Here is a 25,919-nt window from a genome sequence, read left to right as displayed (position 1 = left end):
ACCTGCCAGGGTCCTCCCACTCCCCCCAGCCCCGGCCTTGGACTATGCTGTCTTCCTCCACCACCCAGCACACACACACACCCTGTGCTGGTTGGAGAGAAGGGCACAGCCCCACCTCCACCTCCCGCCTAAGGGTCTGTTGCTTCCCTCGCCCTTTGACTTATTGCCACCCCAAGCAGTGGACAGTCCTGAAGGACATCAGGCAGTGGCTCACTCCTCCCTGGTTACTGTGCACTTGAGGGGAAGGGCAGCAGTGGAGGGAACAGTGGAAACCAACCCAGAGGTTACAGTGCTGTGGGGGGCTTGGCGGCCAGAGCCCAGCCCCTGCTGACCTCCTGCCTCCCACTCAGGTCGTGTACTACTCTGAAATGCACAAGATCTTTGGAGACCTGACCCAACAGCTTGACCAGCCTGGCCACCCCGACGAGCAGCGGGAGCGGGAGAATGAAGCTAAACTGAGCGAGCTCAGAGCCCTCTCTATTGTGGCTGATGACTGAGTCCTACCCCTTGGAAGACTCCTGAACATACCATCTCTAGTCTTTTCAAGCTTAGGCTCAGGCATCAGCCAGCGAAAGGCCCTCCCTGAGAGAAGTGTGGGGCTAGTGGCCCCCACCCTACTTCACCAGCCTTTTGGAATGAGCCTGGCACCTGGAGCCCCAAGCAGGCAACTGTCTCCCCTCCCATAGCAGGAGCTTGCAGACAGGTAAGCAGCCTATAAAAACCCAAGGGGCTTTCTTATTTCCAGAAGAACCATCCAAAGTGCCTCCTGGCCCAGGGCCAGAACAGGCTCCCAGCCTGCAAAGGGCATGGGCTCTGTCAGCTCACCTGCAGTCTCCACCTTGTTTGCATGGTTGGGATTACATCTACCTCCAAAAGACCCGTCCTGGGGAGTCCACCCATCCTGCTGCCCTCCCACATCTCTCCTTTTCTGGGAGAAGGCCACAGCACTGCTCTGGAGAATGTGAGTGCTGTGGCCTGCCAGCCAACAGGCCCCTCACTCCAGGCTCCCAGCACAAGGGCTGGCTTAGCCCACTCCTGTCCTTTCAGTCAAGTGCAGGGAAGACCCCTCCCATCTTGTAGGTTCCCTAAAAAATGGATTCAACTCATGTAAATGTCCAATTCACAGGCCTCAAAGCAACAGTGGGTTTCTCTCACCTGAATATTTGGAATTTTATTTTTTTCAAGTAAAGTTTTCCAAAAAATTTCCTTGTATTGTGCTGTAACTAAGGAAAGGAGGAGCCACCCCAGGTTTTTTTAACAGTAATGCTGCCCCCTGCTGAGCTGGCAGGACCCCGACAGCATCCTCTCCTGACCAGCTAGCAGCCCGTCCTGAGGGCAAAAGGGCTTCTGGAGGTGACTACACCTCCATCCAGCAGAGGCTGGGCTGAGGGCAAGGAGGAAGGGTGGGAGCACAGGCAGACCTAGAAGAGGAAGAAGGGAAAAGCTATGGAGAACACTTGGTTTGTTTTTGACTTTGGTTTATTTAAAAAACAAAAGCAAAAAAAAAAAAAAAAACCAACTTTATATACAAAATCAAACTGAAACCACGGATTATGGAAAGAGGTGAGACTTATGGGGAACAGGGAAAAAGGCTGGGCCAGAGCCAATACCACATTCTGAACACAGGGAGCCAGGGAACAGAAGTGCTGGTTTCTTCTGGCAAGTCGGGCGGCTGGAACAGTGTTCACTGGCAAACAGCCCAACAGCGAGAGCTCGCTGGCACCGACTCCATTCCTCCAAAGGCCACAGGAAACCCTTTCCCCAAGAACCTGCTCCTGTAACCTAGCAGGATTTGTGCCATCCAGAGGACGGGGCTCTTACCCCAGCCAGATTCTGTGTCTGTTTCTTCATTTATTGGCATCAGACCTTATGACAGTCAAAAAGCCTTTTCCTCCCGTCTTACTCTAAACTGGAAGAGGACAGGAGAAAGCACAAGACTAAAGGGTCCCAGGAGAAACCCAAGGTAGAGGGCAAAATGACATTCGAGGGGTGCAGAAGATGTTGGACTTAGTTGTAAGTGGAACTGGTTCCTCACTCGTCCGTCCCACATAGCACAGGCAGACCCCACCCTAACGGCCTGAGCTCCCCTACACAGGCTGAGCACGGGTCAGCCGCCCCATCTATGGCTCCCAGGTCCTGCTCCAGCTTCTTTCTGGAACCAAAGGGCTCTAACTTCAGCAGGCTCCATCGCTGACCTCAGAGGACGGCAGCTCCTGCGCCAAGCCCCTCAGTTGCTAGGTGCTGGCTCCTCCTTCTCTACCCAGCTGTCAGCCTGTTTGTAACAGATGGCACAAGAATTAGGACCCAAGGAGAAAGGACTACTACCCATTTCCTCCAGGGGGACTCAAGTTTGCAAACTGCTGACTGATGGATTCCCTAAGAAACCATGGATGGGGGAGAAGGCGAGGTGGACCTGGGCACAGGCACAAGGGGCTTCCATCCTGGCGTCATCCTGACCAAGCCTCTCGACCAATGCCAGCTCTCCTACATGCTCACCTTTTCAACCATGCGCTGCATCTCCAGCTGCAGGGGGGTCAGGCGCCTCCGGAAGTCATGCAGCAGCCGCTGAAGCTGGTTCTTCTGCCGCTCAGCTGTGCGGGCCGTGTCCTCGGCCTCGGCCAGCCGGGTGCGCAGCTCCTGCATATCAGCTGCCAGTGTCTTGTTTGTTACTTCAGTGGCTGAGAAACGGTGATGGCTCTCCTCTGGTGGGGAACATACCAGAAAGACTAGGGCTAAGTTAAGGATCAGAGCACAGGGCAAGAGGCCTAAAGCCTAAGGAGCAGGATGCCCCCTTGGTCTCCATGTGCACGTCTGCAAGGCCCCTCACCACAGGTTCCTGTGGACCAGGCCACTCACCCAGCTTCAGTTCCAGTGTGTGAATCTTGTTCTCCAGGTAGAGCCGTCCACTGTCCTGCTGCTCTGCACGTTGCAACAGGTTCCCCACGTTGATCAGGCTGCCGTTGTGGGAAACCAGGCCTTTGTGTTCCAGAGGGGCAGCTCCTTGCTTTGCGCTTTTCCCAGAAGGAGGTAGCAGGTCCAAGTTTCCTAGCAGAGACATGGAAAGAGTTAAGGGTCGGTTCTGAGGAGAAGAAAGCAGCCTGCCCTGTCCTGCCCATCCTCCACAGAAGGCTGCAGAGCATTGGTACGCACCAAAGAGCACCTCTTCAGGAAGCCCACTGTCCATGCCCTCGGGGCGGCTGTACTGAAGGCTGCGGTACTGGCAAATGTTCTGGGTCACCACCCTGCTCACCAGCTGTTTCGCCTACAGAAAACACACCCAAGATCCCCTCTGATGAGAAGGTGCAAGCCGTTGCCCCAGGATGTGGAAGAACCTAGAACTAGAGCATCCCAAGTCCCCCACGGAAGTCAGATGCATGCCTGTGCACGTTATATGAGGTGAGGCCACCTCAAAAAGGACCAAGGGGGATGTGAGAGAAGGCACCTGCTCTGCACTGAGCCGGAGGCCAAGGGTAAGCAGGATCCTCTCCAAGTCTCGACGGTGCAAGTAGCCACACCAGTTGGCATCAAAGAAAACAAACGCAAGAAGACAGTCCAAAGGGAGCACAGCAGAGGGGTCCAGCTCCTTGGGCTGAAAGAGAAAACAGGGATGAGCAGGATTACAAATAGTTCTCTCAACAGCTAAATCCCCCAGGACATAGCCCTGACTGGTCTGGTTGACAGTCACACCCAGGCCCACCTTCCAGTTGGAGACCTGACCCTGGGCCTATAACCAAAGGCCTATTGGGGCATTTCTGGCCCCACAGCTGTCACACACAGAGGAACCTTATGTGCTCCTAGACTAGATATCTCGCTCAGATTTACCCTGATAGAGATACTGAAATGTCTCCTAGATCCTGCAGAAGTGCTGCTCTGTAAGCCAAGAGCCAGTTTGTCTTGTCAGTCAACAGACACTGGAAGTCATTTGGTGGAAATATCCCTCTCCAAGAACTGACTCAGGCCTTGTTGAGTGTCACTGTCACTGAGGCCGGAGGGGCAGAACAGAGGTCTCACCATGTCCTGAAGGGAAGAGAACTCCATCTCTGACTGGTTTGAGGCAACAGACCGGACCTCAGAATCCTCCAGCTTGGCTCCTGCTACAGAAAGCCTGAAATGAGCTCGGAGCAGGGACCGCACGGCCAGGCTGACTCATTCCAACAGGAGAGCGCTAGAGCCAGAGTCCCGAAGCCACTGGCCAGTGCCCACCTGCTTCCGTCCTTCTGCACTTACCAAACTCCTCCTCCCCATCATCCCGCAGCAGCAGCAGCTCTGGATCGAGGGCCATCTCACAGAGGTCCTCGGATGCCTCACCCCGGGGTTTCTCTTCTTCCTCTCCCCCAGAAGATGGGGGTTTGGGCAAAAGCCCATCTTCCTTCTAAGGGAAGCAGACTGAAATGAGGAGGACTGTCCCCTGTAGTTACTAACACTAACTACAGCTAACACTGAGTATCAACCACATCCAGGCACTGTTAAGGATTCTGTATGTACCATCTTCTGTAATGTATTTCATTACATGGGGTTTAGAGCCGACCAGGGCAGTTTCCAGACACCTGGACCCTCCTCAGGTGTCCAGCTCAGTTCATAAAGAATATGCTGACCTGAGACTAGTTAGGCAGGAAGCCCCATGTGCCTACGAAGGGTTAAGAAAACGCAGTGTGCTGGCTGACCACACCGTGCTCCTCAGAGCACACTCACTCGCGGAAATCTGTGCTGCCCACCAGCCACGCTCCCCTTCCCTCCTCCGTCCGTTTCCCTCCCTAGCACAGCACTCACTAGCTGTGTAGCCCCATGCGACACACAGGACACACAGGCTCTTGAGCACATGTAGTGAATGAGAGGAGTTCTAAGAGAACATAACGTGCCCAGAGCAGCGCCTGGTACCATGCAGCACTCGAGTTCTGTCTGTTCAGCGTTACTGTGTGTAACCCCAGAGCCCATACAGGGGGCCAAGGTCCTCACCGGCGGGGCGTCTGACTCGGCGGTTGTGCCCTCGCTCTGTACCTCCTCCTTGGACTCCTTGGCCACCTCCTCCTTGGCCACTTCTTCCTCCTTGGCCACCTCCTCCTTCTCAGGTTCAGGTGGGGCCACCACCTTTTCAGGAAGGCTCAGCAGCATCTTGTAAATCCTATAGCCAAAATCTCTCTGTAGCATCTCCAGAAACAGCTCAGCCAACACCATCACCTGGTGAAAGAGGCGGGAAGAGCCCATGGGCGTCAGGGAAAAGGGAGTGTTCCAAGACCTGCCACACACCCACACACCCTATCCCACAGCCTCCCCAGACTCCTACACCTACCTCAAAAGAGATCCTTTCTTTTGGCCTCCGGTCCTCTACAATCCCATGGAGGGAGAGGTTTACACAGCCAGGGCGTGCCATGACAGCAGGTTCTAGAGGGGGTGGAGGGGCCTCTGGGAGATCAGTGTCCACTTCCTGCTGTGTGGTGACCTCCGTGTTCTCTGCATTCTGTTTGGAGGTGTCCGCTGCTTGCTCCGATGCATCAGCTGCCTGTTCTGTAGGCTCTGTTTCCTGTGATAAAAGCCAAGAGCTGTGACCACCTGGGCTCTGGTCAGGGTACCTACTCTCCCCACCTGTTAGTAAGGTTATGCCTTACCACTGGCATCTCCTGGGCCAGGGGAGCTGCCTCCGCAGCTTTCTGCTGGCACAGAGCCTCCCACTCTTCCAAAGTAGGCATGATGGTCCAGACGTCCGGCAGGTACACCACCACAGTCTGGAGCCTCCTTGGGGGTCCTGGCTGCAGGTACTGAAACTCAGCAAAGCGCCACCTGCTCACAGCAAAGCAAAAAAGGAAGTCATGACCCAAGACATTTGCAAGCAAGTGCCTCAGTTGCCAATCAACATTTAATAAGTACATTCTGAGAGCCAGGTTTGAAAGTTCAAATACAAAAGATACAGACCAAGTCCTCAAGAAATGGTTAGTCGATGGGAGACACAAGTAAGCAGACATTTACTCTCCAAGGTGCTAAGGCAACAAGGAGGAGCACTGAAGGTCCTTGGGGGGGGGGTTCAGCTGCCCTTCCACATACACATCCCTAGTCATGCTCATGATCAAGGTGACCATTTGTGAGGGATGGAGGGAGCAATGAGCTGGGACTAGGGAACAGAGGTGAGCTATCAGGCCAAAAAGGTGCCTGAACAGTCGCCAATTCAACTCACCAATAGCTGGCCCACGGGCAGCCACTCACCACTTTGTGCAGGCGCTCAAGTCAATGCCGGTCTGAGCCTGCGCACAGCGGATGGCAGTGCGGACTAGCACCTGCGGGTCACCCTTGGGGTCGAGGCCATCCAGGGAAGGAGACCACTCACCCCCAACCAGCACTGCCTCTTCTTCTTTCCGACCCAGCAAAAACTGCAAAATGAGATCAGGGATAAGAAACGAAAAACCAGTTAGTTACCTGGGTCTCCCACTGGGAGGCAGTCTTCCAGCACTGGGGAATGCAGGCAGCAGGATGTGGTGAAGAGTCCACATGGCGATGTGGGGGAGGTGCCTTCTCCACCCATGAACACGACCCAGCCACATAACTCTGACAAGTAAGAACACCTCTGAGCAATGCTATGCTCCTGGTAAAATGAGAGGTATTTCAGCTCTGAAACTCCATTTCTAGGAGTTCATGAATAGGAGCTGAGCTGCTGAAAATATGGCAGGGACTGGACACTATCAATGAATGCATCTTGCCTCGTGGACTCCAGCTCTCACCTTAATCTGCTTCAAAGGGTGTTCTGGTGTCTCCCTTGGCTCAGCCATGTCATCCACAAAGAGCATGCAACAACGATACAGTTCCTCCAATCCCGGGGAAGAGAGCAGCAGTACCTGTGCAGGGGTGGTGGGAAGGACATACTTGAGAGATTTTTCAGCCTCCAACAATGGGAGAAAGTGCAGAACCCCAGCCAACTTACCTTGGAACTATAAGTGGGGTCACCGTCTGCAGGGATGGGCTCAGCACCAGTGTCTGGAGCTGGCTCCTTCTCAGAAGATACCTGGATACGGCTTGGATGATGGAGGGAAAAGGGCTGGCTCAGAGGGAAGGCTGACAGCCAGCTCAGATGCACAGCCAGAAAATCTGAGGGAACCAGGAGGCTGCGGTAACGACGCTGGAGTTCTAGGAAGTCACAGGTAGGGCTGTAGGAAGAAAGCAAGGAGATCCAGAATGAGCTAAGACTAAATTATTTATTAAATGGAACCGTAAAGAACTTCCTAAATAAGACACATCTGGAAAGAAAAGATGGATTAGATTTGACCGCCAAAATGTTATGACATTTAAAGGCAAAATAGTCAAACTGGAGAAGAAAAAAATAGGAAAGCATTTGCAATACGTAACAAAGAAAAGGTTCACTGTCTTAACCCAAAAATCATTAACCAAAAGTTAACAAGTCTAAGAGAATACTTGGAAAACTGACATCAACAGAAATGAGACTTAAAAGCCCATAAAAATATGCTCAATCTAATTTCACTTATAATTAAAGGAATGCAAATCAGAATATCACTTTTCACCCATCCGACTGACAAAGATGAAAAAGTTTGATAATTAAGTGTTGGCAGAGGCCTGGGGAAACAAGTACTTCAAGCCCCAGTGGTGAGAATGTAAACGGATATGACCTCTTTAAAAGAACGGGCAATATCCATCAAAGTTTAAAATCAGACTCTTTCGGCCAGCTACTCCATTTCTAGGAACTTATCTCAATAAAAAGCTTGTAACTGTCCACATACATGTATTCAGAAGGATGTTTATTACAATAATATTTAGGATAAGTGAAGACTGAAAATGTTAAGACAGCTGGTTAAATAAATGGCAGTCCATCCATTCAGTGGAATACCATGTAGTTGCTAAAAAGAATGAGCTCAAGCTAACAAACATTAATATGGAATAAATTCTAAGATATATTAAGCGAAAAAGCAAAGTATGTACAGCAGGCTTCCATTTGACATTTGTGTTTAAAAAAACAGCTGTGTATGTGGCTAATGGTTAGTAGTCATGTCCTGACTTGCTGTGACCTGGAAACCAGTGTCTCGTGAGGAGAGGGGAGCCAGGTAGATCAGCTTGGAGAACAAGAGGCCCTGCCTAGGCCAGGGGAGGGGAACCAGTGACCCAGGGAAGAGCAGGGACAGCCCTCCTTCTCTTCCATCTTGAGGAGATGGCAGGAGGCTGCCCCCTCACCTTGGCTGGTGTTTCAGTGGACTTTGCTTTGGGAGTCTATCTAATACAGCAGCTGGAGCCCTGCCTCCACTGCTAGATGGAATCTGGAATCACTCATCTACCTCTTAGTCAGTCAGTTTCCACATGTGAGAAGCTTGCAGGCTACATACTGTAGCACTTAAAAAATAATGCAGAAAACCAGTCCCAGCATTCCTATGAGATGTGGTTTCTACCTGAATTAAAACTGCTATTGGGCACCTGGATTTTGATTAGTAAGCCTCAATTCTAGCCTGGCATAATCATTTCTGGTGATCAAATCATAAAGTTCTATCAGGGCACCTATGTCAGTGGTACTCTGCTGGTAAAAATCTGAGGTTTTGAAATAAAAAATTTGTCACATTAAAAAACAAAAACAGCAAACAAAGGAAAGGTCATAAGAACACACACACACACTCTCACACAGACTGTATGTCATTTACACAAGAAACTGTTACCAGATGCAAGCAGCAGCCCCCTACCCCAGCCTTGCCACTCACCTGTCCACAGTATAGGGAGTGAGATGGACTCGATAAGGAGGCAAGTCATGCCTCGGTTTCTTAGCACCCCAAGGCTCTCCACCAGCCCGCTGTTTACGTTTCTTGGAGTCATAGTCATCGCTGGAAGTTGAGCCATCACCAGAAGGAAGAAGCCACAGTTACTTACAGATTCTATATATACTGGCCTAAAAAGAACTGGAAATGATCTGACTCCCTAGTATTAAAGAAATAGATAAAGAAACCACACTAATAGCCGTATAACAGATTGTTGTAAAGATATTACAATGAGTATTTAAATGCTTTTAATAACCATTCATGTTAAGCCAAAAGAATGGTATGTAACACTATATATACAGTAGTGCCTCAACTGCAAAAAAAAAAAACCTTGAAAAGACTGCAAAGAAATAAAATATTAATGGTGGTTGCCTCTGACTAAATAAAACTTACGAATAATTTTTACTTTCAGAACTTTATAAATTATAGTTAACATATAATTTTTTTGAAATGAACAGAAAAGACTTTAACTGATTTTTTTTTTATTTTTTCTTTTGGCTAATCCTCACCTGAGGATATTTTCCCATTGATTTTTTTAGAGAGAGTGGACGGGGGGAAAGAGAGAAACATCGATGAGAGAGAGACACATCAATTGGTTGCCTCCCGCATGTGCCCCAACTGGGGCTGGGAATCAAACCTGCAACCCAGGTACATGCCTTTGGCCGGGAATCCAACCCACGACCTTTCAATGCTGGGGCCCACGCTGTAACCACTGAGCCAAACTGGCCAGGGCTAATTTTTTTTTTAACAAGAGGCACATATATGGAACCGTGGTAAGGGTCCTATAAAGTAAGTTTTATTAAAAGAGACAGTTCTCACCCAGCCAGCATGGCTCAGCGGTTGAGCATCGCCCCTATGATCCAGGAGATGGAGGTTCAGTTCTGGTCAGGGCACATGTCCTGGTTTGCAGGCTCAATCCCCAGCAGGGGTCATGCAGGAGGCAGCCAATCAATAACTCTCTCATCATTGATGTTTCTTCTCTCTCTTTCCCTCCCTCTCCCTTCCTCTCTCTCTGAAATCAATAAAAACATATTAAAAAAAGAGAGAGAGAAAGAGAGAGAGTTCTCATAATGAACCCTTAGCAGTCCACATTAAAGTCAAAAAATACTCAAACCCTCTGATCTAATAATTCCACTCTGGAAAATGTATCCCAAGGAAGTTAGTTCAAAAGAAGAAAAAAAAGGCTATATATAGTGAAAAAAATCCAGCTGAGAGTAAGAAAACCATATTCACTTCTAACAAGGTCTGAATTTTTATCATAAATAAGTAAAATAATCACGCAGCCATTAAAACAATCATGAGGCTTACATGGAAAAATGTTCACTAAGAATGTATAAAAATAACTTGAACTCTAAGATTAAAATTGTAAAAAGACTAGAAAATAATGTGGGGGGGAAAAGTGGCAATAATTTTTCTCTTCAAAGTTTTTATAGTTTTTTAACTTTATTATCACAGTCTGCACTACTCTATATATTCTTGTAATAAATTATTTATCGTTGTATCACTGTTATGGGTGCAATAAATAAAAACAGAAGAGAAAAAAACCTTTAAACCATTATAAATGCCACATTGATAGGGGGAGGGAGTGGGGGGTGAAGGGGGCCTAATATATGATGACAGAAGATGATTTGACTTTGGGTGGTGGGCACAGTGCAATATACAGATCTTGTAACATAAAAATCAACACCTGAAACCTGTATGATCCTATTAACCAATGTCACCCCAATAAATTTAAAAAAAACAAAGGAACCCCATGTCTCAAGAATGAAAATCAACTGTCATGCCCTAGCCAGCTTGGCTAAGTGGTTAGAACATCTACCCGCAAACTGAATAGTCCCAAGTTCAATTCTGGCCAAGGGCACATACCTTGGTTGCAGGCCCAATCCCCAGCCCCCGTCAGGTGCACAGGGAGGCAACCAATCGAAGTCTCTCTCACATCAATGTTTCTCTCCCCCCCCCCCCCCCCCCCGCCACCACTCTCTCTGAAAAGCAATGGAAAAAATATCCTCAAGTGAGGATTAAAAAAAAAAAACTGTCACTTCGGGCTGAGGTAACTGAGTGGATTATATTTCCCAGGTCTCTGCTCTTTCCTTTCAGACCTGCCTGGGTTCCTTCCCTAGTCATTACACCCCAGGAACTAGGTTGGTTATATTTAACACAAAGTTTTCCTTCTTTTCTCTTGTGTCTGCCTGTGTGACTTCCCTGCTCATTTGCATCTCTATCCATCTCTGCCTTCTAATTCTGCCTTAATGGGCTGTCAGTGCTCCCACGTTTCTAATAGAAGAACCTCTCAGCTTGCCCCTGACTGCAGTGAGTGCTTCTATAAATGCTGTCAATCTGAATCCTGTGAATCCGAAGACCAATTTTCCCTCCTTACTGTGACTTGTCAGGAACAGGTTACAAGGTAGTACCAGTGGAACACATCTCAGTGACATCAGCAGGAGGAGACATTGATTCCTACATCCCAAAGCCTAAAATTCAAAATAAAGCTTGGCTTCCAGCCAAAACGCTAATGTGGCTGACTCCTTTATAAACTACTGCTCTCCCCAGAATGACCTAAGTCTTACTACCCCCTTTCCTACTCGGCAAATTCTCTCTACTGATGGTAACATCTCTACTTTCTCTAGAAGCCATGACACTGAAGCATTATAGCCAAAGTAATATAACATAGCCTTTGCACAGAGCTTGACATATCCAGGCCAATCAAATGCCACTGACTGTACAGAAAGACTGAACTTGAAACCAAAGCAGAAAGTTCATAGCAGCCACCAATTTCCATCCAGGCTACATCATCCCTGAGCACACGTGCTGTGATTTTGTAATGAAGTTTTTAATAAATCTGCAGAATATGAGAAGTGGAAAGTCCTGGAAATTGAAGACTAGGAAGAGGCACCAGATGAGAGATGTGGGAGTATGCAAAATATATACCAGTGACTTGAGAATGGGACAAAGTAGTGAAGACACTGGAAGACAACCCTGGACAATCAAAGCATCCCCCTAGTTAGAATTCACAATGACCTATCCAGAGGGAGCACACACTAGCTTCAGCACAGAGACTAGCCACATCATTGCCTAAACGTTCTGAGGTACTCCAGGAACCTTTCAATGTTCACCTTGGACTGCATTCTCAGCTCTGACCATGTAATAATCTACTGACATCTGGGATCAGGGTTTCCTTCTCAGTACAGTTCTCACTTCAAAAGAGAAAGAGAACATGAGAGCATGTTCTGGAGTGATGGAATGTTCCACATCTTAATGTGAGTGAGGGTTACATGGGATTTTCCACTCGCCAAAACTGTCCAGTTAAGATCTGTGCATTTTAACCTATGAATTTTACCTAAAATAAATTAAGTACAAGGCAGGGAGTAGACAGAGGTAGAGATAAAAGTGAATGGCAGGTGTTGATCTCGAGGCTGAGTGATATGAGAGTTCTTCATCCCTTTCTGTTTACTACACATATACTTGAAATTTTCAACACAAAAAAAGTTAAAATAAAACCAACAGATAGAACTAGAACAAGTCTTAAGCAAACTAGTCTGGAGCTTAACTCCTAGGGATATAAGCAAAACCCTTTAGGGAAAGAGTAGGGTAGGATAAAGAACCTATGAGCCAGAGAAAACAGGTAGCATGCTCCTGGCAGTCCCCAATGCTCACAGGTGATACAGGATGGCCTAGGAGGCCCCAAAGCCCCAAATCCATCATGCTGCTCCACAGGGCCAAGAAACTGTCTGCATGTCCAAGGCACAGACCTAGACTTCTAGGCAGAGTGCAACATACACATTCTAAACCCACACTGATATATACAATGTATATAAAGGTTTTATACTAGGAATTAAAACATATGCTACAAAGTTACTTTTTTGGGACAATTACTGTTTTCCTGAAAGTTTTTTTTTTTGAGAGACAAAGAAGGGCAGGAGAGAGAGAAAAAATATTGATTTGTGTTCCACTTATTTATGCCTTCATTGGTTGTTTCTTGTATGTGCCCTGACCAGGGATCAAACCCACAACTTTGGCGTATTGGGACAACCCTCTAACTGAGCTACCTGGCCAGGGCCTCCTGATAGTTTTGATTCTTAGTATCTCAATCTCAGGAACTAGAAATAAAAAGTAAATTATATATTAAGAAAATATTCAATATGATTATTTTGAAAGATGAACTACATCAAATCCCTGCTTGCTGAACCAGTTTATTAAAATTCCAATATTTGTATATACCCAACAACATGTCTGCCTGGGACTAGGATCCAACTACAGGAAGAGAATGTCAGTATCAACAGGTGGCAAAGAAAGGGACAGTGCTCCTAAAGGCAAATAAAAAGAAAAAAACATTTTTTCTTATTGAACATCCTCTTACCTTCGGCCCTGATCCAATCTGCCATGAGGGCCCCGAGCAGGAAATCTGTTCAGGTGGCTCAGATGAAGTGTGTGGGATGTTTGGAAGAGACTCAGAGCTGCAGAGAGGAAATGGCTGGTGACTCCAAAACTAAGTATCTAACTCCCCTGCCCCTTTCTTTCAGTGCACAGAAGTACCCACTTCTATTCATAGAACAGCAACCTGATAGTTACAAGTCCATTCATCCAGAGTACCCCATAAAGCTACACCCCAACATCCATGCCACTGGTACTCACGCTTTTGAGGAAAGAGTGGAGGAATCCGGTGAGGCTGGAAGATCAGCTGGGGCTGAGCTCCCAGAATCCCTTGCTTCTGGCCCAGGGCTGCCACATGTAGAAGGGGAGGTGCTGGGGACTTGAGTAGGGGCTGCAGGACAGTAACCAGGAAATTCAGGGCATCCCATGGTTGGTGTCCCCATCCTCTCAACAAAAGTAAGGTTCTTGCCCAGCTTTCAGGACATAGGGGTTTTCCTCCCTGCCCTTTCTAATGCACGTGACAAGGAGAGATAAATACCTGATTGGAGAGTGTTTGCACCTTGACAGCATTCCAAGGCACTGCCTGGCCTGGGTTGTATGCAGCCTTCACCAGCACCTTCTCACCCAGCTGGGGCAGCCGGCCCTTCACCACACTGCCAGCACATAAGCCTAGTCAGGAGACCCTGGCCAAGTCACCCTGACTACCCTAATGAGCCCTTCCCATCAAGATTTCTCACACCTTGCATAAAAACAGGAAAGCAATGACTTTAGAGGAGCCCCATGAGCATGGTGACAGAACTGAATCCAACAAGCATTTCCAAAAGGAGACCAGCCTCAAACCTACCTTAGCTGAAAAAAGACCTCTTCATCCACCACCCCAAAATAGTCATGCAAGCTGGTAACAATGCCAGTGAAGACCCGCTGCTTCTCCCCACCCTATAAGAGAAGAGTGCAGTTTAAAATAGCATTTATCCACATTCTGCCATTAGCATCTCAACTCGAGCTACACTCCCCTCCCAACCAGCTCAACCAGAGTACTGCATCAAGAGTCAGCCTGGCCGGTATTGCTCAGTGGCTGAGCATCAACCCAGGAACCAGGAGGTCACAGTTCAATTCCTGGTCAGGGCACATGCCCAGGTTTGTGGCTCGATCCCCAGTAGGGGGCGTGCAGGTGGCAGTCCATGGATGTTGTTTCTCTCTCAATCCCTCTCCCTTCCTCTCTCTCTAAAAATCAATAAAAACACTTTTTAAAATAAGATTCCAATGGAAAGAAGCATACATGTTTAGTGGACATAGCCCATCTTTTTGCCTGGGGAGGAAGGCATTATGCTGATTCTTGCATCATAAGCTTCTTCTAGGATTCCCAGCTCCTTTATTCCAAGAAGCACCCTAAAGATTTCCCTAGAACCAAAACTTAGGATTCCCCAGTCAGAGGTGTCCAGTCACCTCCATACTGGCCCAGGACAGGAATGTCAGGAAGGATGAACACTGTGATGTAAAAATGACAGCATCAGGCATCCATGCATGCTGGGGTGGTCCCAAGGGCTGAAACTCACTAGAAAGGATGCCCAACCTACCTGAAGGTGCCTGGCATTTTGGGACAGGTCTGTGGCCACAGGAGGAGTGAGCAAACCAGGAGGAGGACCCAGAAGAGATGTTGAAGCTGTGCCTATGAGGACAGAGAAGCAATCTCCAGGAACTGCACCTACCATCTTCAAGCACTACAGTCAACTAGGGTAGCAATTTTCAACCTTTTTCATCTCATGACATATAATTACTAAAAGTCTGAGGCCACCAAAAAATATATTTTGTCGATCTGACAAAAAGAAATAGGTATAATTTTGATTCATTCACACTGGATGGCTATTGTCATTTTTTTTATTTGACAAACAACAATGTGTTGTCTGTTGTCATTTTTTTATTTGACAATCTAAGGGAAAAGAGGTCACTGCCCCTCACTTCATAGTCAGGTATTGCATGTTTTAAAAATTCTTGCTGGACAGCGGTTGAAAATCGCTGAACTAGAGGATATGGCAAACCCAAAAGGCAAAATGGCTCCAAGCAACTCCTCCACAGGGTTTCACTGGCAACCACTGTGGTCAGCTCCTATTTTCCTAAGCAATATCAGCAGCAAACTGCGCTCCGCCAGGGAAAACCCAAAAGCCGTAGTTTTACAAGACTAACTCCAAAGCACATACTTTCCAGTATGAGCCCAGGCAGGGATAAAGGCGATCACCTGAGAAGTTGCGTCCCCCAGGAAGTGGGTTGATCCGCTGGCGCTTAAACTGGGACATTAGGATTGCTGTCTTCTTTCAGAGTCTTGGGGGGAAAACCTTCAATGAGAAAAGAAATAAATTAACAGCTCATAGGGGAATTTTCCATCAACCCCAAAACAGGAACTAAGTATCTTGAGGAGAGTAGGTAGAATGAATGGAGACGATGGATGAAGGTAATATAAAGAGTAGCAGAAAATAAATTACATTGTTCCAGTTTGCCCTCACAAATAACCTAGTGGCGGGTGATGCTGTCATGCGATTTTAAAGAAAACCAAGCTGAAGCTCAGAGGCTGAGACTTCCCCGAGGCCATACAACCAGTTAGTGACAAAACTGGGACTCACACCCAGGTCTCCCGACAATTTAGGGCTCCTCTCACTATGCCACGCCACCCCAGATGGCTGGGGGGTTAGAAGGCTGGAAAGAGGCCGGAGACATTCATTCATTCAAATACATCCGCCAAAATGCTCCACACAAGGCCCAGAAAAAATGGAGGAGGCTGCTGCCGGAGAGAGATGGTGTGGGTCCTCTCCCCGGAAGCCCGGCCCGTTGTCCCCCGGCCCGGCTGGCTAGGAGGGAGCTGTGTGGCCCTGCCGACCTCGAATCCGGCTGCGCACCCGCCCTCCGGCTCCCGCGCTCCCCGGCCCTTCGCTCCTGCCTCAGGAGCCGCGGGTGCCGCATCTCCCGGCCCGGGCCGCGGCCAGCCCACCGTGAGAGGACAGAGGAGCGCGGTTTCTCCTCCTCCCGCCCCTCCGCCCCCAGGGCCGAGACCGTTGCCAGGGAGACGGACTAGCAGTCCGAGGGGGGCCTCGGCCCCTTCCGCGCCCCGTGCATCTTCGCTGCCAGGCCCTCGCAGCCCCCCGGTTGGGGGAGGAGCGAAGGGGCAGAAGGGCGGCGGGGGCCAGCAGACCCACCTGCGGGCCAGGGCCGCGACACCGGGGGGACAAAGACACCCGGAACCACCACAGCCGCTGCTGCCGCCGCCACCGGAAGCGCCTCTCCGGAAGCGCGACCACTGGTCGGAAGCTGCCACTCTCCCGGATATAGTCCCTCCCTCCGCTCCACCAAGCGAAGTCTCCCTTCCCCCGCCGGCCTGCGGCCCGCTCCAACCCGGGGGCGGAAGTACTCCTGCCCCGACCCGATGGGCGTTAGGAAGCCACGCCTGGTGGTGTCCTTGCTTAAGTGTCCCATTAGAAAAATGGGCATCAGAGAATTGGTTCTTTATCCAAAGACAGCTGGAGCTGACCCCAGACTTAAGGAAGCACCCAACCTTGCCTCATTCTAGCAGACCCCAGGATTGCAGCCACCAGAGAACCAAACCCTCCTGACGAGAGGAGGATGCCTGGTCAGTGGCCAATTCTGACTCAAGCCGACGACCCCAGCCCCAGCCCTGCCCATCCATTAAGCGTAGCAAACGCACGCAGCCCTCCCATCCACTGGTACCTGCAGGGTAAGCTTTTCCTCTTTCTCAATTAACAAAGAGCTAGGAATCTAACAGGCTATAGTAAGATAAACCACCACAATACTTAGGTAAACATTTATGAAGAGTTCTCATGGACTTCACCTTTAGTCCTCACAGTAGTGCTGGGGGGTAAGCAAGTCAGGAATTAGTGCCATAATTCTCAGATGTGACACCTAAGGGACCTCAATGAAATGACTTGCTCGAAGTCTTGATGCTAATCACTGGCCATTTCAGTCCCCATTACCAATTCCAGTCCCTGACCTTCCAGTCACCCCTCCAGTATATCTGCCCTCCAACACCCATACTCTCCCCTATTCATGTAACATTCACAACACTCTTTGCGACAGTTTAATCTCATTTTATCCTCAAAACAAGCCTATGAGGTAGGTAGGTAGGTCAGGCATCATTATACCATTTGGGAGGTTAAGTAGGAAGCTATGGCTCAGAGAAGTTAAGGGATTTTGTCAAGGTCTAAAGCTAGTATGGGCCTCTGGTTTCAGCTCTGATGTGTAAAGGCTAGTAGGGAGCAAAGCAGCTAAGAATAGACCTTGAAGGTTACTCTGCTATTCCCCGTTTTCCCCTAACCCTCCCATTCCTGGTGCGGTCTTCAGGGACTCTGCTCCACAGGCAAGACTCAATGCAGAGGCACCCAGTATAGTGCCCTTTCTCTGTCCTGGCACTTCCCATGCAGGTATGAGGAGGAAAGCAGAACTCCAGGATCAGTAACTGTCCACTGAAGAATGGTCAGTTCCATCTTTCTGCAATTACTTCACCCAGAAGAGTGTGTGATTCAGGAGAGATGGTGGAATCCAGTCAGTTCACAACAGTGACAGTCTCACAGAGATACATGTATATATCATTTTGCATATATTCACATCTGCAACACACTGGGCCCCAACAGATCACCATGCCAAAGACACCCCATGGATGCCTGGTAAATTAGTTCACATTGTCTAAGCTCAGGGATTTCTGGCAGCCAGGGAGGCGCCCAGGAGCTGCCACACCTTGGGGTCTCTCTGCCAAGCTGCTCAGAGGAGAAAGACTCAGCCCTCACCTCAGAGAGAAGGGTGAGGATCAGCAGCTTTTCCTGGCAGTGCCCCAAAACAGCAACAGGGCAAAAGGTGAAGAAGACTTCACTGCACACCCCTCCACCCAGAGTCATGTCCCTGCACCAGGAGGTCTCAGGAGACAGAAAGGTTTTTTGCTCGTTGCTTCATCACCACTAATGATGGCATGAAGGTCTTCCGGCGGGAGCGACATGGAGGTCTTTCGGGGAGGTCCCTTGACTCAATCCTGTGAAAAAGAAAAGGTGTCCTTAGGCTAGGAGAAGGAACCGAAGGTAACAATGGCTCCAGAGGGGATCAGCATTGCCTATGTGCTGTGGGGAGCCTGGGGATGGTAATTGACATAGTGCCTCATCCCCCTGGAGAATTATTCAGTATCGCTGTCCACCCATCATCCACTGTGGAATCCTTTGTCTCTGCCCCCACCCTGCTTGCCCAGCAAATCCAAGAAGGTAGCCTAAGTTTCAGCGTTGAGAGTTGAGGACTTGCTAGGCTGGCATAAGGAGATTTCCCATATACAGGGAAGTCTACCACTGACTCACGGTCTGGCCTCAGGAAAGTGGCTTCTCTCCCCACCTCAGTCCCCACCCTCCTCATCTATCAATGGGGAGTTTAAACTACTTTCTGTTTCTTCCAGCACCCTCTGTCTATGTCACTCAGATTTATTTCATAGGGACAAAGAGAACTAGGAGTACAATCTTGGCATCCTGGTTCATCGGGCTCCTTCCTCTGCCCTAACCCGGCCTGAGCCACAGTACTTACCTGGAAGCAGGGCCATCAGGAGGGGCAGGGGGCTCAGGGTGTTGAGGGCTCTTCCAGCGAATCCGATTGAGAAGGACCTTGACCTTGTTCCAGTGGGAGAGATCCCGCTGAGCAGAGAATGAAGGGGTCACCACAGAGCCCCACCTCACAACATACCCCATACTACCAGAGACAGCTGTCACCGCAGCCAGGAGAAGTCACCTGTTCCAAACAGGAATCCTCTCATTTTCCCAGAGTTTCTGGCCTTTAGGGTATCCGCACATGCCAAGCACCCCACCCCCACCTATCACCTGCCCCACACATACCCATCACCTACCTTGTGACTCTGGGAGGATTGAAAGGTGTGAGCTGGCTCTGCTGGGGCCTTGGACAGCCTGGAAGGGTTGGCACTGGGCACCCCTACCTTTGGGAGTGAAGCTCTTTTTGCACCTTCAGAGAGAGAATCAGGTTACCCAGGGCCAGGAACAGGAACACAACCATTAAGCCCAGGGCTCAGGGGGTCTGCCTGGGGCTCTGGGCAGACAGAACACAGAGGGAGACACAGTTGCCCCATACCTGTCTCCTTTTTCTGGCTGAGCAGCTCCCATGACCCCCGCACCTCACCGCCTGGGGCATGAGAGGGTAGAGGTGAAGGGGCCGGGGTCGACTCCTCTTCCTCCTCTACAGGGTCCTGTGCACAGGAGAGAAGGGCACTCAGGACCTGAGCAGAGACCTAGGCTGTTCTGAAGGAAGCCCTGGTGCCAGGACCCCACCCTCCTGTGCCTCCCCCACTCACTTGCCCACCCGATGGCCTGGCCACCACATGGCTCACTCACCCCAGGGGGCCTCTGGGTCTGCAGCTGCAGGTGGAGCTGCTGGAGTCTCACCATCTGCTCCAGCACTAGGCACAGGTGTTCCAGGTAGCGAAGTCCCTGTCCTGGAAGGCAGGCCCAGGCTTCAGGCCCCACGCCCCTTGCCTGTGGGACAGAGTTAGGTAGCAGAGACTTGAACTCAATCAGACTCCCACCCTTGGGAGCCATCAGATGGAAGCAGAATGGGCAGGAAATGGAGGATCATGCACCCAACTGACCTCCCAGTGCCCAGCCAGCCATGGTACCAGGCAAACCTCATACCTGCCCTGCCCACCTCCACACAGCTGGGAATGGGGTGAGGCAAGAAACTGACACAACCCATCAATTAGGGACAGAAATGCCCCACCCCAAGAGAGCTCCAGGGAAAACAACTGGAGGGGGGCCCACCAGCCCCCATGTGAAAGGGCCATTTCCATCCCACTCTTCCTCCAGCCTAAGAGTTGACACTCACCACCTCTGCTTCTTCCGGTCCTGCCTCTAGGTCAGTGTCTGCCTTGGTGGCCTCCTGGTCCCTTGCTCCAAAAAAGGGCATTTCACATTCAGGCTTCCTTGTAGGCTTCAGGGAGCTGTGGTGGTGTGACAAGCTGGCAGGCGAAGTCAGGAGCTGGCTGGACCGCTCCAGCACCTGCTCTAGCTTCTGGCTGGCCAGGAGCCGGCCCAGGTGAGCAGAAGGCTCCATGGGCAGAGCCATGGGCTCAGGACTCCCCACAGGCTGAATGTCCAGAGAGTCCTGAGAAAGGCCCCGAGAAGTGGCCAGGGAGCTGTTCCCAACGGCCATCTCCACTCCTGAGTCCAGGAAGGCCAGTTTGAGAAGCGGCACCTGCCTCTGGAGACCTTTCAGCTTGCCATCCCCTTCCCAGGAGTCCAGTGAGCACTCTTGAGAGGCGTCCGGAATCCGTCTGTAGGTGCTGGTGACTCCAGGCACTACACAGCCCCGTGCCAGGTTCTCGACAGCCCCATCTGCAAGGAGAGCGATTCAGGCTGGGCAGGCTGCCCCCACCACCCGCAGCATTCCTGGCAGCTGAAAGCATTCCCTGGGGAGGAGTGTCCTGGGCCGGAGGTGAAGGGAGGAGCCCGGCAGCCATGCCCGCCCGGTCTCCCTTGGCCCTGCCTCGGAGGTGTTCCGTGGGGTTCTTACTGCGGTCATTGTTAGCGATCCCACCAGGGTATGGGCTGTGTGGTGGGCTGTTGGAAAGGATTTCCTTTCCACCAGCTCCTGGGGTGGCCTAGCTTCCTTTGAGGAGGTGGGTGCTTTCCTCCGGGGAGCCCTTGCCCTCCAGCCCCTGAGGTCTGCCTAAGACCTCCAAGTCAAAAGTGGGGAGCTGAAGCCTTACACGGTCCCCCAAGGGGGAGTATGACTGTGCACCCTCCTCAGGGAGAGGGGGGAGGGCACCAAGAGGGAAGCCTGGGGTGCAAAGGGGCATCTGGATGCTGGAGGAAGTCTCTGCTGGAGCTCCTGGGGGAGGGGAATTCAAAATAACAACAGCTATAACCATCGGGGGCTTTTGTTCTTTTCAGTGAGAAATAGTGAAGATTTTGTGGAGAGTTGAAAAGAAAAAACTCAGCCCGGCCGGGCGGGGCTCGGCGGTGGAGCGTCGGCCGAGGATCCAGGCGATCGGTTCGATTCCCGGTCGGGGCACAGGCCCGGGTGGCCGCTCGATCCCCAGCGGGGGGCGCGCGGGAGGCGGCCGATCAATGACTCATCACTGACGTTTCTCTCCCTCTCCCTTCCTCTCTCTGAAATCAATAAAGATACATTAAAAAAAAGAAAAAACTTAAACGGAAGAAAGGGAGGTAGGAGCTGTGGCCTTGCCCTCGCTGCCGGGCCCCCTACGATGTGGGCGCCCCGATTGTTACCAATGATGCAGAAGCTGAGTCGGGAGAGGGCGGAGGACCGTCCGCACCCCCGCCAGCCAGGCGGGAGCGGGTGCCAGCCACGCCCCCGGGCTGGGGAGTGGGCGACGGAGACCACCGCGCGGGGCTGCGGGGGGGGGGCTCGGGCACCGCGGGCGGGCGGGCGGGGCCGGGGCGGGACACGGACCCAGGTCGGAAAGAGAAGCCGAGGGAGAGGGAGGAGGTGGGGGCCGACTGAGCGCCCGGACTCCGAGGCTTTTCACGCGCAAGGCGCATCGCTGGACCCTCCCAAAGGGAGGCCACCCGGCGGGCGCCTCGGTGTGCGGGGTGGGGAGGGGCGCAGGCCGGGGGGCAGGGCTCCGGGCGCAGGGCTCCGGGCGCAGGGCTCCGGGGGTCAGGGCTCCGGGCTCAGGGCTCCGAGGGTCAGGGCTCAGGGCTCCGGGCGCAGGGCTCCGGGGGTCAGGGCTCAGGGCTCAGGGCTCCGAGGGTCAGGGCTCAGGGCTCCGGGCGCAGGGCTCCGGCGTCGGCGCTGGGGCTGGAGGCTCTGCCCGCCGGGGGCTGGGCGACTCACCCCGGCCGCCGCCGAGCGGCTCCACCGCGAAGACGCGCCGCCGGCCCAGCATGGCCCCGATGGCCCCGCTCCGCCCGGGCCCCACCGGGCGCCCTAGCCCGCGGCCCCCGGGGCTTCACCCGCGAGTCCCGGCAAGGTGGGCGCGGCCCCCGGACGCTCCCCGCGGGGCGGGGGTCCGAGGAGTGGGCGAGGCAGGAGGAGGGGCGCAGGTGTGAGCGGGGCGGCCCCCCAGCGCTGGCTGGGTGCGGATGAGGGGCTCCGGTCCGCCGTCCTTCAGGCTCCCGCCCGGGCCCGGGAGCAGAGCCCCCGCCCGGGGTCCCCTGCGGCTCCTGGCGGGGTCACCGCGCCCCGGCTCGCGCTCGGAGTCCACCTTCCTGCCGCCGAAACGCAGCCGGCGGGCGGGGTCTGGGCCGGCGCGAGGAAGGAAACGGAGCCCCACGTGCTGCGCCGGCCGTGGGAAGGCCGCGCGGAGGCCCCGCGCTCCCAGCTGCGCGTCTGGAGCCCGTCGCACCGCCCCTCAGAAACTGGCGCTTTGAAACGGGGGAAATGGTTTCTGCCCGGGGGAAATCCTTTCCAACAGCTGCGGAGTGAGTGCCCTGGGCCCCGGGCCTGGCTCTGGGTCCCCGCCCTGGTCCCACACCTCTCCCTCCCCGGGGACCCTAAAGCCGGGGCTGGGTGGGACTTGGGGACTGGGGAGCAGCCTGGATGTGGTGCTTCCCTGTCCCCACCCCAGCCCTCTTTGCCCCGTGGGATTCCAGCTCTGCCACCCACCACCCTCACCCCGGGGCCTGAAAGGGGCTGGGAGCCCAGGCAGCTGCGGAAAGTGCGCCGGCCTGGTGACCAGGGGAGCCGGGGAGCTCCAAGGAAACCTCGTCCTTGTGAGGAAGGTGACCTGGCTGGAGAAATCCCAGCAGGACCCGAATCCTCGGGAAGCAGATGAAGAAGCTGGTGGACCTGCAAACCTGCACCTGAGCCCCTGCGGCAGAGGCTGGAGCTGTTGCCTGGGAGGAAGTGGCTGCTAAGGGAGGGAGGCGGTGTCTGCCCCCCTCTCCTGCTCCTGGTCCCTTCCCAGCCTTTCTCAAACACCCTATGCAGGAGCCTTCATCAGAAAACCACAAACTACAAGATTCTAACTTTATAAAGTGATGAAACAGGCCTACAGCCAAGCTCAGGGAAGGAAGAATGATGTCCGGGTGCTTGAATTACAGGCCATTCTTAACACTTGATTTTCAGGCCAAGCAAGCCCGTTCCCCACTAGCCGTGTGTCCTCTGGGTTGCCTCCTCCTGGCCCTATTCTGGACAACAACCCCTCCCCGTTCCTCTTTCTCAGATATAGAGAAACAGAGACCACGGGGCCTGGCAGGAACTGTCAGGATGTGTGGTACCAACCCCCCCCCCCCCAGGCCTTGCAAGACCCCAGGACGGGCCTCCCTGGGTCGGAGGGTAGGAGGACTGGCTAGTCAATCAGGTAACTTCCTCCCTCCAAAGTGAGAGGATGGGGAGGGAAACTTTGCCAGATCTCACCCTGAATTTGGAGAATGTGGGGCCAAATTCCAAGCGGCAGTCTCCTCGGTGACTCTAGGGCAGGAATGCATCTGGACAGGAAGCCAGCCAGCAGGAATGCAATGTCTCAGCACAAGGCTTTGTGTGGCCTCAAAAGAACCTCCCGCCCCATACACCCTCCCCCCCCAATGCAACTCCACTACAGACCTTGCCTCCCCACCGTGCAGATATGGCAGGGCCCTCATGCTGATCAGGATACCTTGGCAGGGATGGGGGAGGTACACACTTCCCTGCCATCTGCCTCCTGCTGCCCTGACTGGCAGCCCCGTGCCCCCACATGACCACCTCTGCAGTCTCTCCTCCACCCTGAGGACTGCAGGAGGAGAATCATCTCCCTTTGAGTGATGCTTAAAATAGGAAGGACAGCACAGCCACCTGAGGGGTGAGCAGCTATCGTGAGTTCCTGAGACGTGTGGTGGCCAGAGCAAGAGTCATCCCTCAGGCTGAGGCCAGGGGTGTGTAACTGCCCCTCCACCTCCTTGGGGAAGTCCCAGCATCAGGAAGCACATTTCCTACAAGCTCAGCACTGAGCTAGGCCCTGTGGGACCACAGGCAAAGCTAAGAGCCTGGGGGTAGCTCCTGCCAGACGAGGTGGCTGGGAGCCATGGTGACCTCCCTTGTGGCCTGGAAGGCTACCCCTGGTGATGGAGGGGCAAGAGCACCCCCACCCCTGGACAAGCCAGAAATGGGGGAGTCTGGCTCCAGGTTCCTTCCCTGGCCCTCTCCCCTTACCAGCTAGGAGTCCTTAGACCAGTACTCATCCTCCCTGTCCTCAGTTTCTTCATCTATAGACGGGATCACAGCAGTACCTACCCAACAGGGAGGATTACAGCTAAAGCACTTTAGCATTACCTAGCTGTGGAACTTTAGGAAAGTCACTGTCTCACCTCCAACTGAAGGGGGCGCTGTATTAGATGCCCTCTCGTGGGACTTTTAACTCAGATCTGTCATCATTTCTGAAGGTACTCCCTCAAATGCAGAGAAAAATAAGGAGGGCACTGCACTGGACAAATTGCAGTTGGTCTCCCCCCACCCCAATGTCTGGGTCAAAGTGGGTGGGGTTGAGGCGAAGCCCAGCCTTCTCTGCTGACAAATGGGTTTGGCTAGTAACTCTATCTCCCAAAGAAGTTTTCTCCCAAATTCAGGCTGGCTCTGTGGCTGCAGAGAGCTCTGGAACCCTCGAGAACTCTGGAACCCCTTGAGCCCCTGGTAGGAGAGCTGGCTGCCACAACTAAAGAGGTAGATTTTAGCTTGAGCCCATCCAGCCTTTGAAAGGCATTCAACAACTCACAGGCATACCCAGCATGGTGTGTTATAGACAAGGTTCTCACTGTTAATATTCCAACCCACCTGTTCCAACTTGTCACTCCCCTGCTTAAAATTTTCAGTGTTCCAAGAGCCTCAAGGTGAAGCTCGAGTCATTTCTCCTGGCATTCAAGGCTCCCACCTCCTTTTGCAATCTTATCTCAGTATCCCCTTCAGACACTGCCCTAAACTGAGCATTTCCCTTGCACTTGCCCCCATCACTCGGCATTTCTCGCCTCCACCCGGTCAGCCTTTCACACAGATGGCCACTGCTCTGAACTCACAGGGGGCACCTGTGTGTTCCACATTAGCTCTTAAGCACTTGTCACATAGCATTATTTCAGTCATGCCACTCAGCTGCTGCCACTTGACTATTATCTTCAGAAGAGCAAGAAAAATGCTAGATCTTTCTATATTCCCACTTTGCTGGAACCCAAGTATTTCCAGCAGGGTGAATTCCCCTTTTGTGAGTGAGCAGTCTCCCCTGCCACAGGCTACACCTGACACTAGGTGGCGCCAAGGTGGGTATCCCATTTCAGACCAGACGTTCTGGCCAGACCTACTCCTGAGCCACAGAAAGCCTTGATCTTTCCTGTGAAAATAAAGGCAGCCATCCAGGTAAAAGGTGAGGCAATTATATCAAGGTGTAAATTATATCAACAGGTGCCTGAGGAGGCAACACAGTCTCTGCCAAGATTCCTTCCAAAAGGGGCCAGATAGCACAAAGCACCCTCTGAAGCCCAGCTTTGATCTTTTCAGTGAAAATAAAGCTGCGGCTGCTGCCCATCCCTCCACTGACTTGGGGGCAGGGTGAGTCTGGAGCACCCAGCAGCATCTATGCACCTTTTGAAATGTCCTCTGGGATTAGAAGGAAGGGGGGGCAGTGAATCAAGCCCAAAATCTGGCAGGAACTACTGCCCCCTGCCTCAACTCAAACATATATACCCCCGGACAGGCATGCTAGCACTGGCCATGCATTTTATACACACACACACACACACACACACATATACACATAGCACTGGCCATGCATTTTATACACACACACACACACACACACACACACACACATATATACACATAGCACTGGCCATGCATTTTATA

The 25,919-nt window shown here is 52.2% G+C and overlaps 3 protein-coding genes across 5 annotated transcripts in view; 1 reads left to right on the top strand and 2 right to left on the bottom strand.

The window, feature by feature from the left end:
• BIN3 (bridging integrator 3) overlaps positions 1-2,106 on the top strand; it is a 40,660-nt gene extending 38,554 nt beyond the window's left edge. For both annotated transcript variants that reach the window (XM_016211734.2, XM_087816857.1), the window contains exon 9: positions 351-2,106. In XM_016211734.2, coding sequence (XP_016067220.1) covers positions 351-497 — 147 coding nt within the window. In that variant the 3' untranslated portion in view covers positions 498-2,106. The remainder of the gene's footprint in view (positions 1-350) is intronic.
• Positions 1,339-16,383, bottom strand: CCAR2 (cell cycle and apoptosis regulator 2). 2 transcript variants are annotated; one of them, XM_087816856.1, is made up of 21 exons: positions 15,728-15,893; positions 15,346-15,442; positions 14,687-14,778; positions 13,954-14,045; positions 13,648-13,762; positions 13,371-13,500; positions 13,096-13,192; positions 8,685-8,804; positions 6,911-7,133; positions 6,711-6,824; positions 6,199-6,362; positions 5,607-5,778; positions 5,291-5,521; positions 4,957-5,178; positions 4,228-4,372; positions 4,012-4,094; positions 3,443-3,589; positions 3,151-3,262; positions 2,857-3,045; positions 2,497-2,702; positions 1,339-2,272 (listed from the first exon to the last, which is right to left on the bottom strand). In XM_087816856.1, exons 2-21 carry the CDS (start codon positions 15,401-15,403, stop codon positions 2,228-2,230), a joined length of 2,757 nt encoding a protein of 918 aa, XP_087672982.1. In that variant the 5' UTR covers positions 15,404-15,442; positions 15,728-15,893; the 3' UTR covers positions 1,339-2,227. The 2 variants fall into 2 exon arrangements, with proteins under 2 accessions (XP_087672982.1, XP_016067218.1); XM_016211732.2 differs by lacking the exon at positions 15,728-15,893 and adding an exon at positions 16,298-16,383 and having other exon boundaries at positions 1,340-2,272.
• Positions 16,384-16,848: 465 nt separating this feature from the next.
• C4H8orf58 (chromosome 4 C8orf58 homolog) lies at positions 16,849-20,515 on the bottom strand. Its single transcript, XM_016211716.2, has 6 exons — positions 19,974-20,515; positions 19,487-19,627; positions 19,227-19,341; positions 18,988-19,100; positions 18,672-18,778; positions 16,849-18,138 (listed from the first exon to the last, which is right to left on the bottom strand). The coding sequence occupies exons 1-6, from the start codon at positions 20,298-20,300 to the stop codon at positions 18,027-18,029; spliced, it is 915 nt and encodes a 304-aa protein (XP_016067202.2). The 5' UTR covers positions 20,301-20,515; the 3' UTR covers positions 16,849-18,026.
• Between the last annotated feature and the right edge of the window lie 5,404 nt (positions 20,516-25,919).

The sequence above is a fragment of the Miniopterus natalensis genome, chromosome 4 (assembly GCF_054644295.1).
Source record: "Miniopterus natalensis isolate mMinNat1 chromosome 4, mMinNat1.hap1, whole genome shotgun sequence".
NCBI lineage: Eukaryota > Metazoa > Chordata > Mammalia > Chiroptera > Miniopteridae > Miniopterus > Miniopterus natalensis.
The sequence above is the reverse complement of the archived record's forward strand: the minus strand, read 5'-3'. Positions and strand labels throughout refer to the sequence as shown.

Excerpts from the sequence above, each read along its gene's own strand:
- CCAR2 (XM_016211732.2), bottom strand. The coding sequence starts at position 15,403 with ATGTCCCAGTTTAAGCGCCAGCGGATCAACCCACTTCCTGGGGGACGC. Across the intron at positions 5,779-6,198 it reads TTGAGCGCCTGCACAAAGTG|GTGGCGCTTTGCTGAGTTTC; the intron begins GTGAGTGGCTGC and ends TGCTGTGAGCAG. Across the intron at positions 2,273-2,496 it reads TGCAGCGCATGGTTGAAAAG|GCTGACAGCTGGGTAGAGAA; the intron begins GTGAGCATGTAG and ends TGTTACAAACAG.
- C4H8orf58 (XM_016211716.2), bottom strand. The coding sequence starts at position 20,300 with ATGGCCGTTGGGAACAGCTCCCTGGCCACTTCTCGGGGCCTTTCTCAG. Across the intron at positions 19,342-19,486 it reads AGACCCAGAGGCCCCCTGGG|GACCCTGTAGAGGAGGAAGA; the intron begins GTGAGTGAGCCA and ends TCCTGTGCACAG. Across the intron at positions 18,139-18,671 it reads CCTGATGGCCCTGCTTCCAG|GATTGAGTCAAGGGACCTCC; the intron begins GTAAGTACTGTG and ends TCTTTTTCACAG.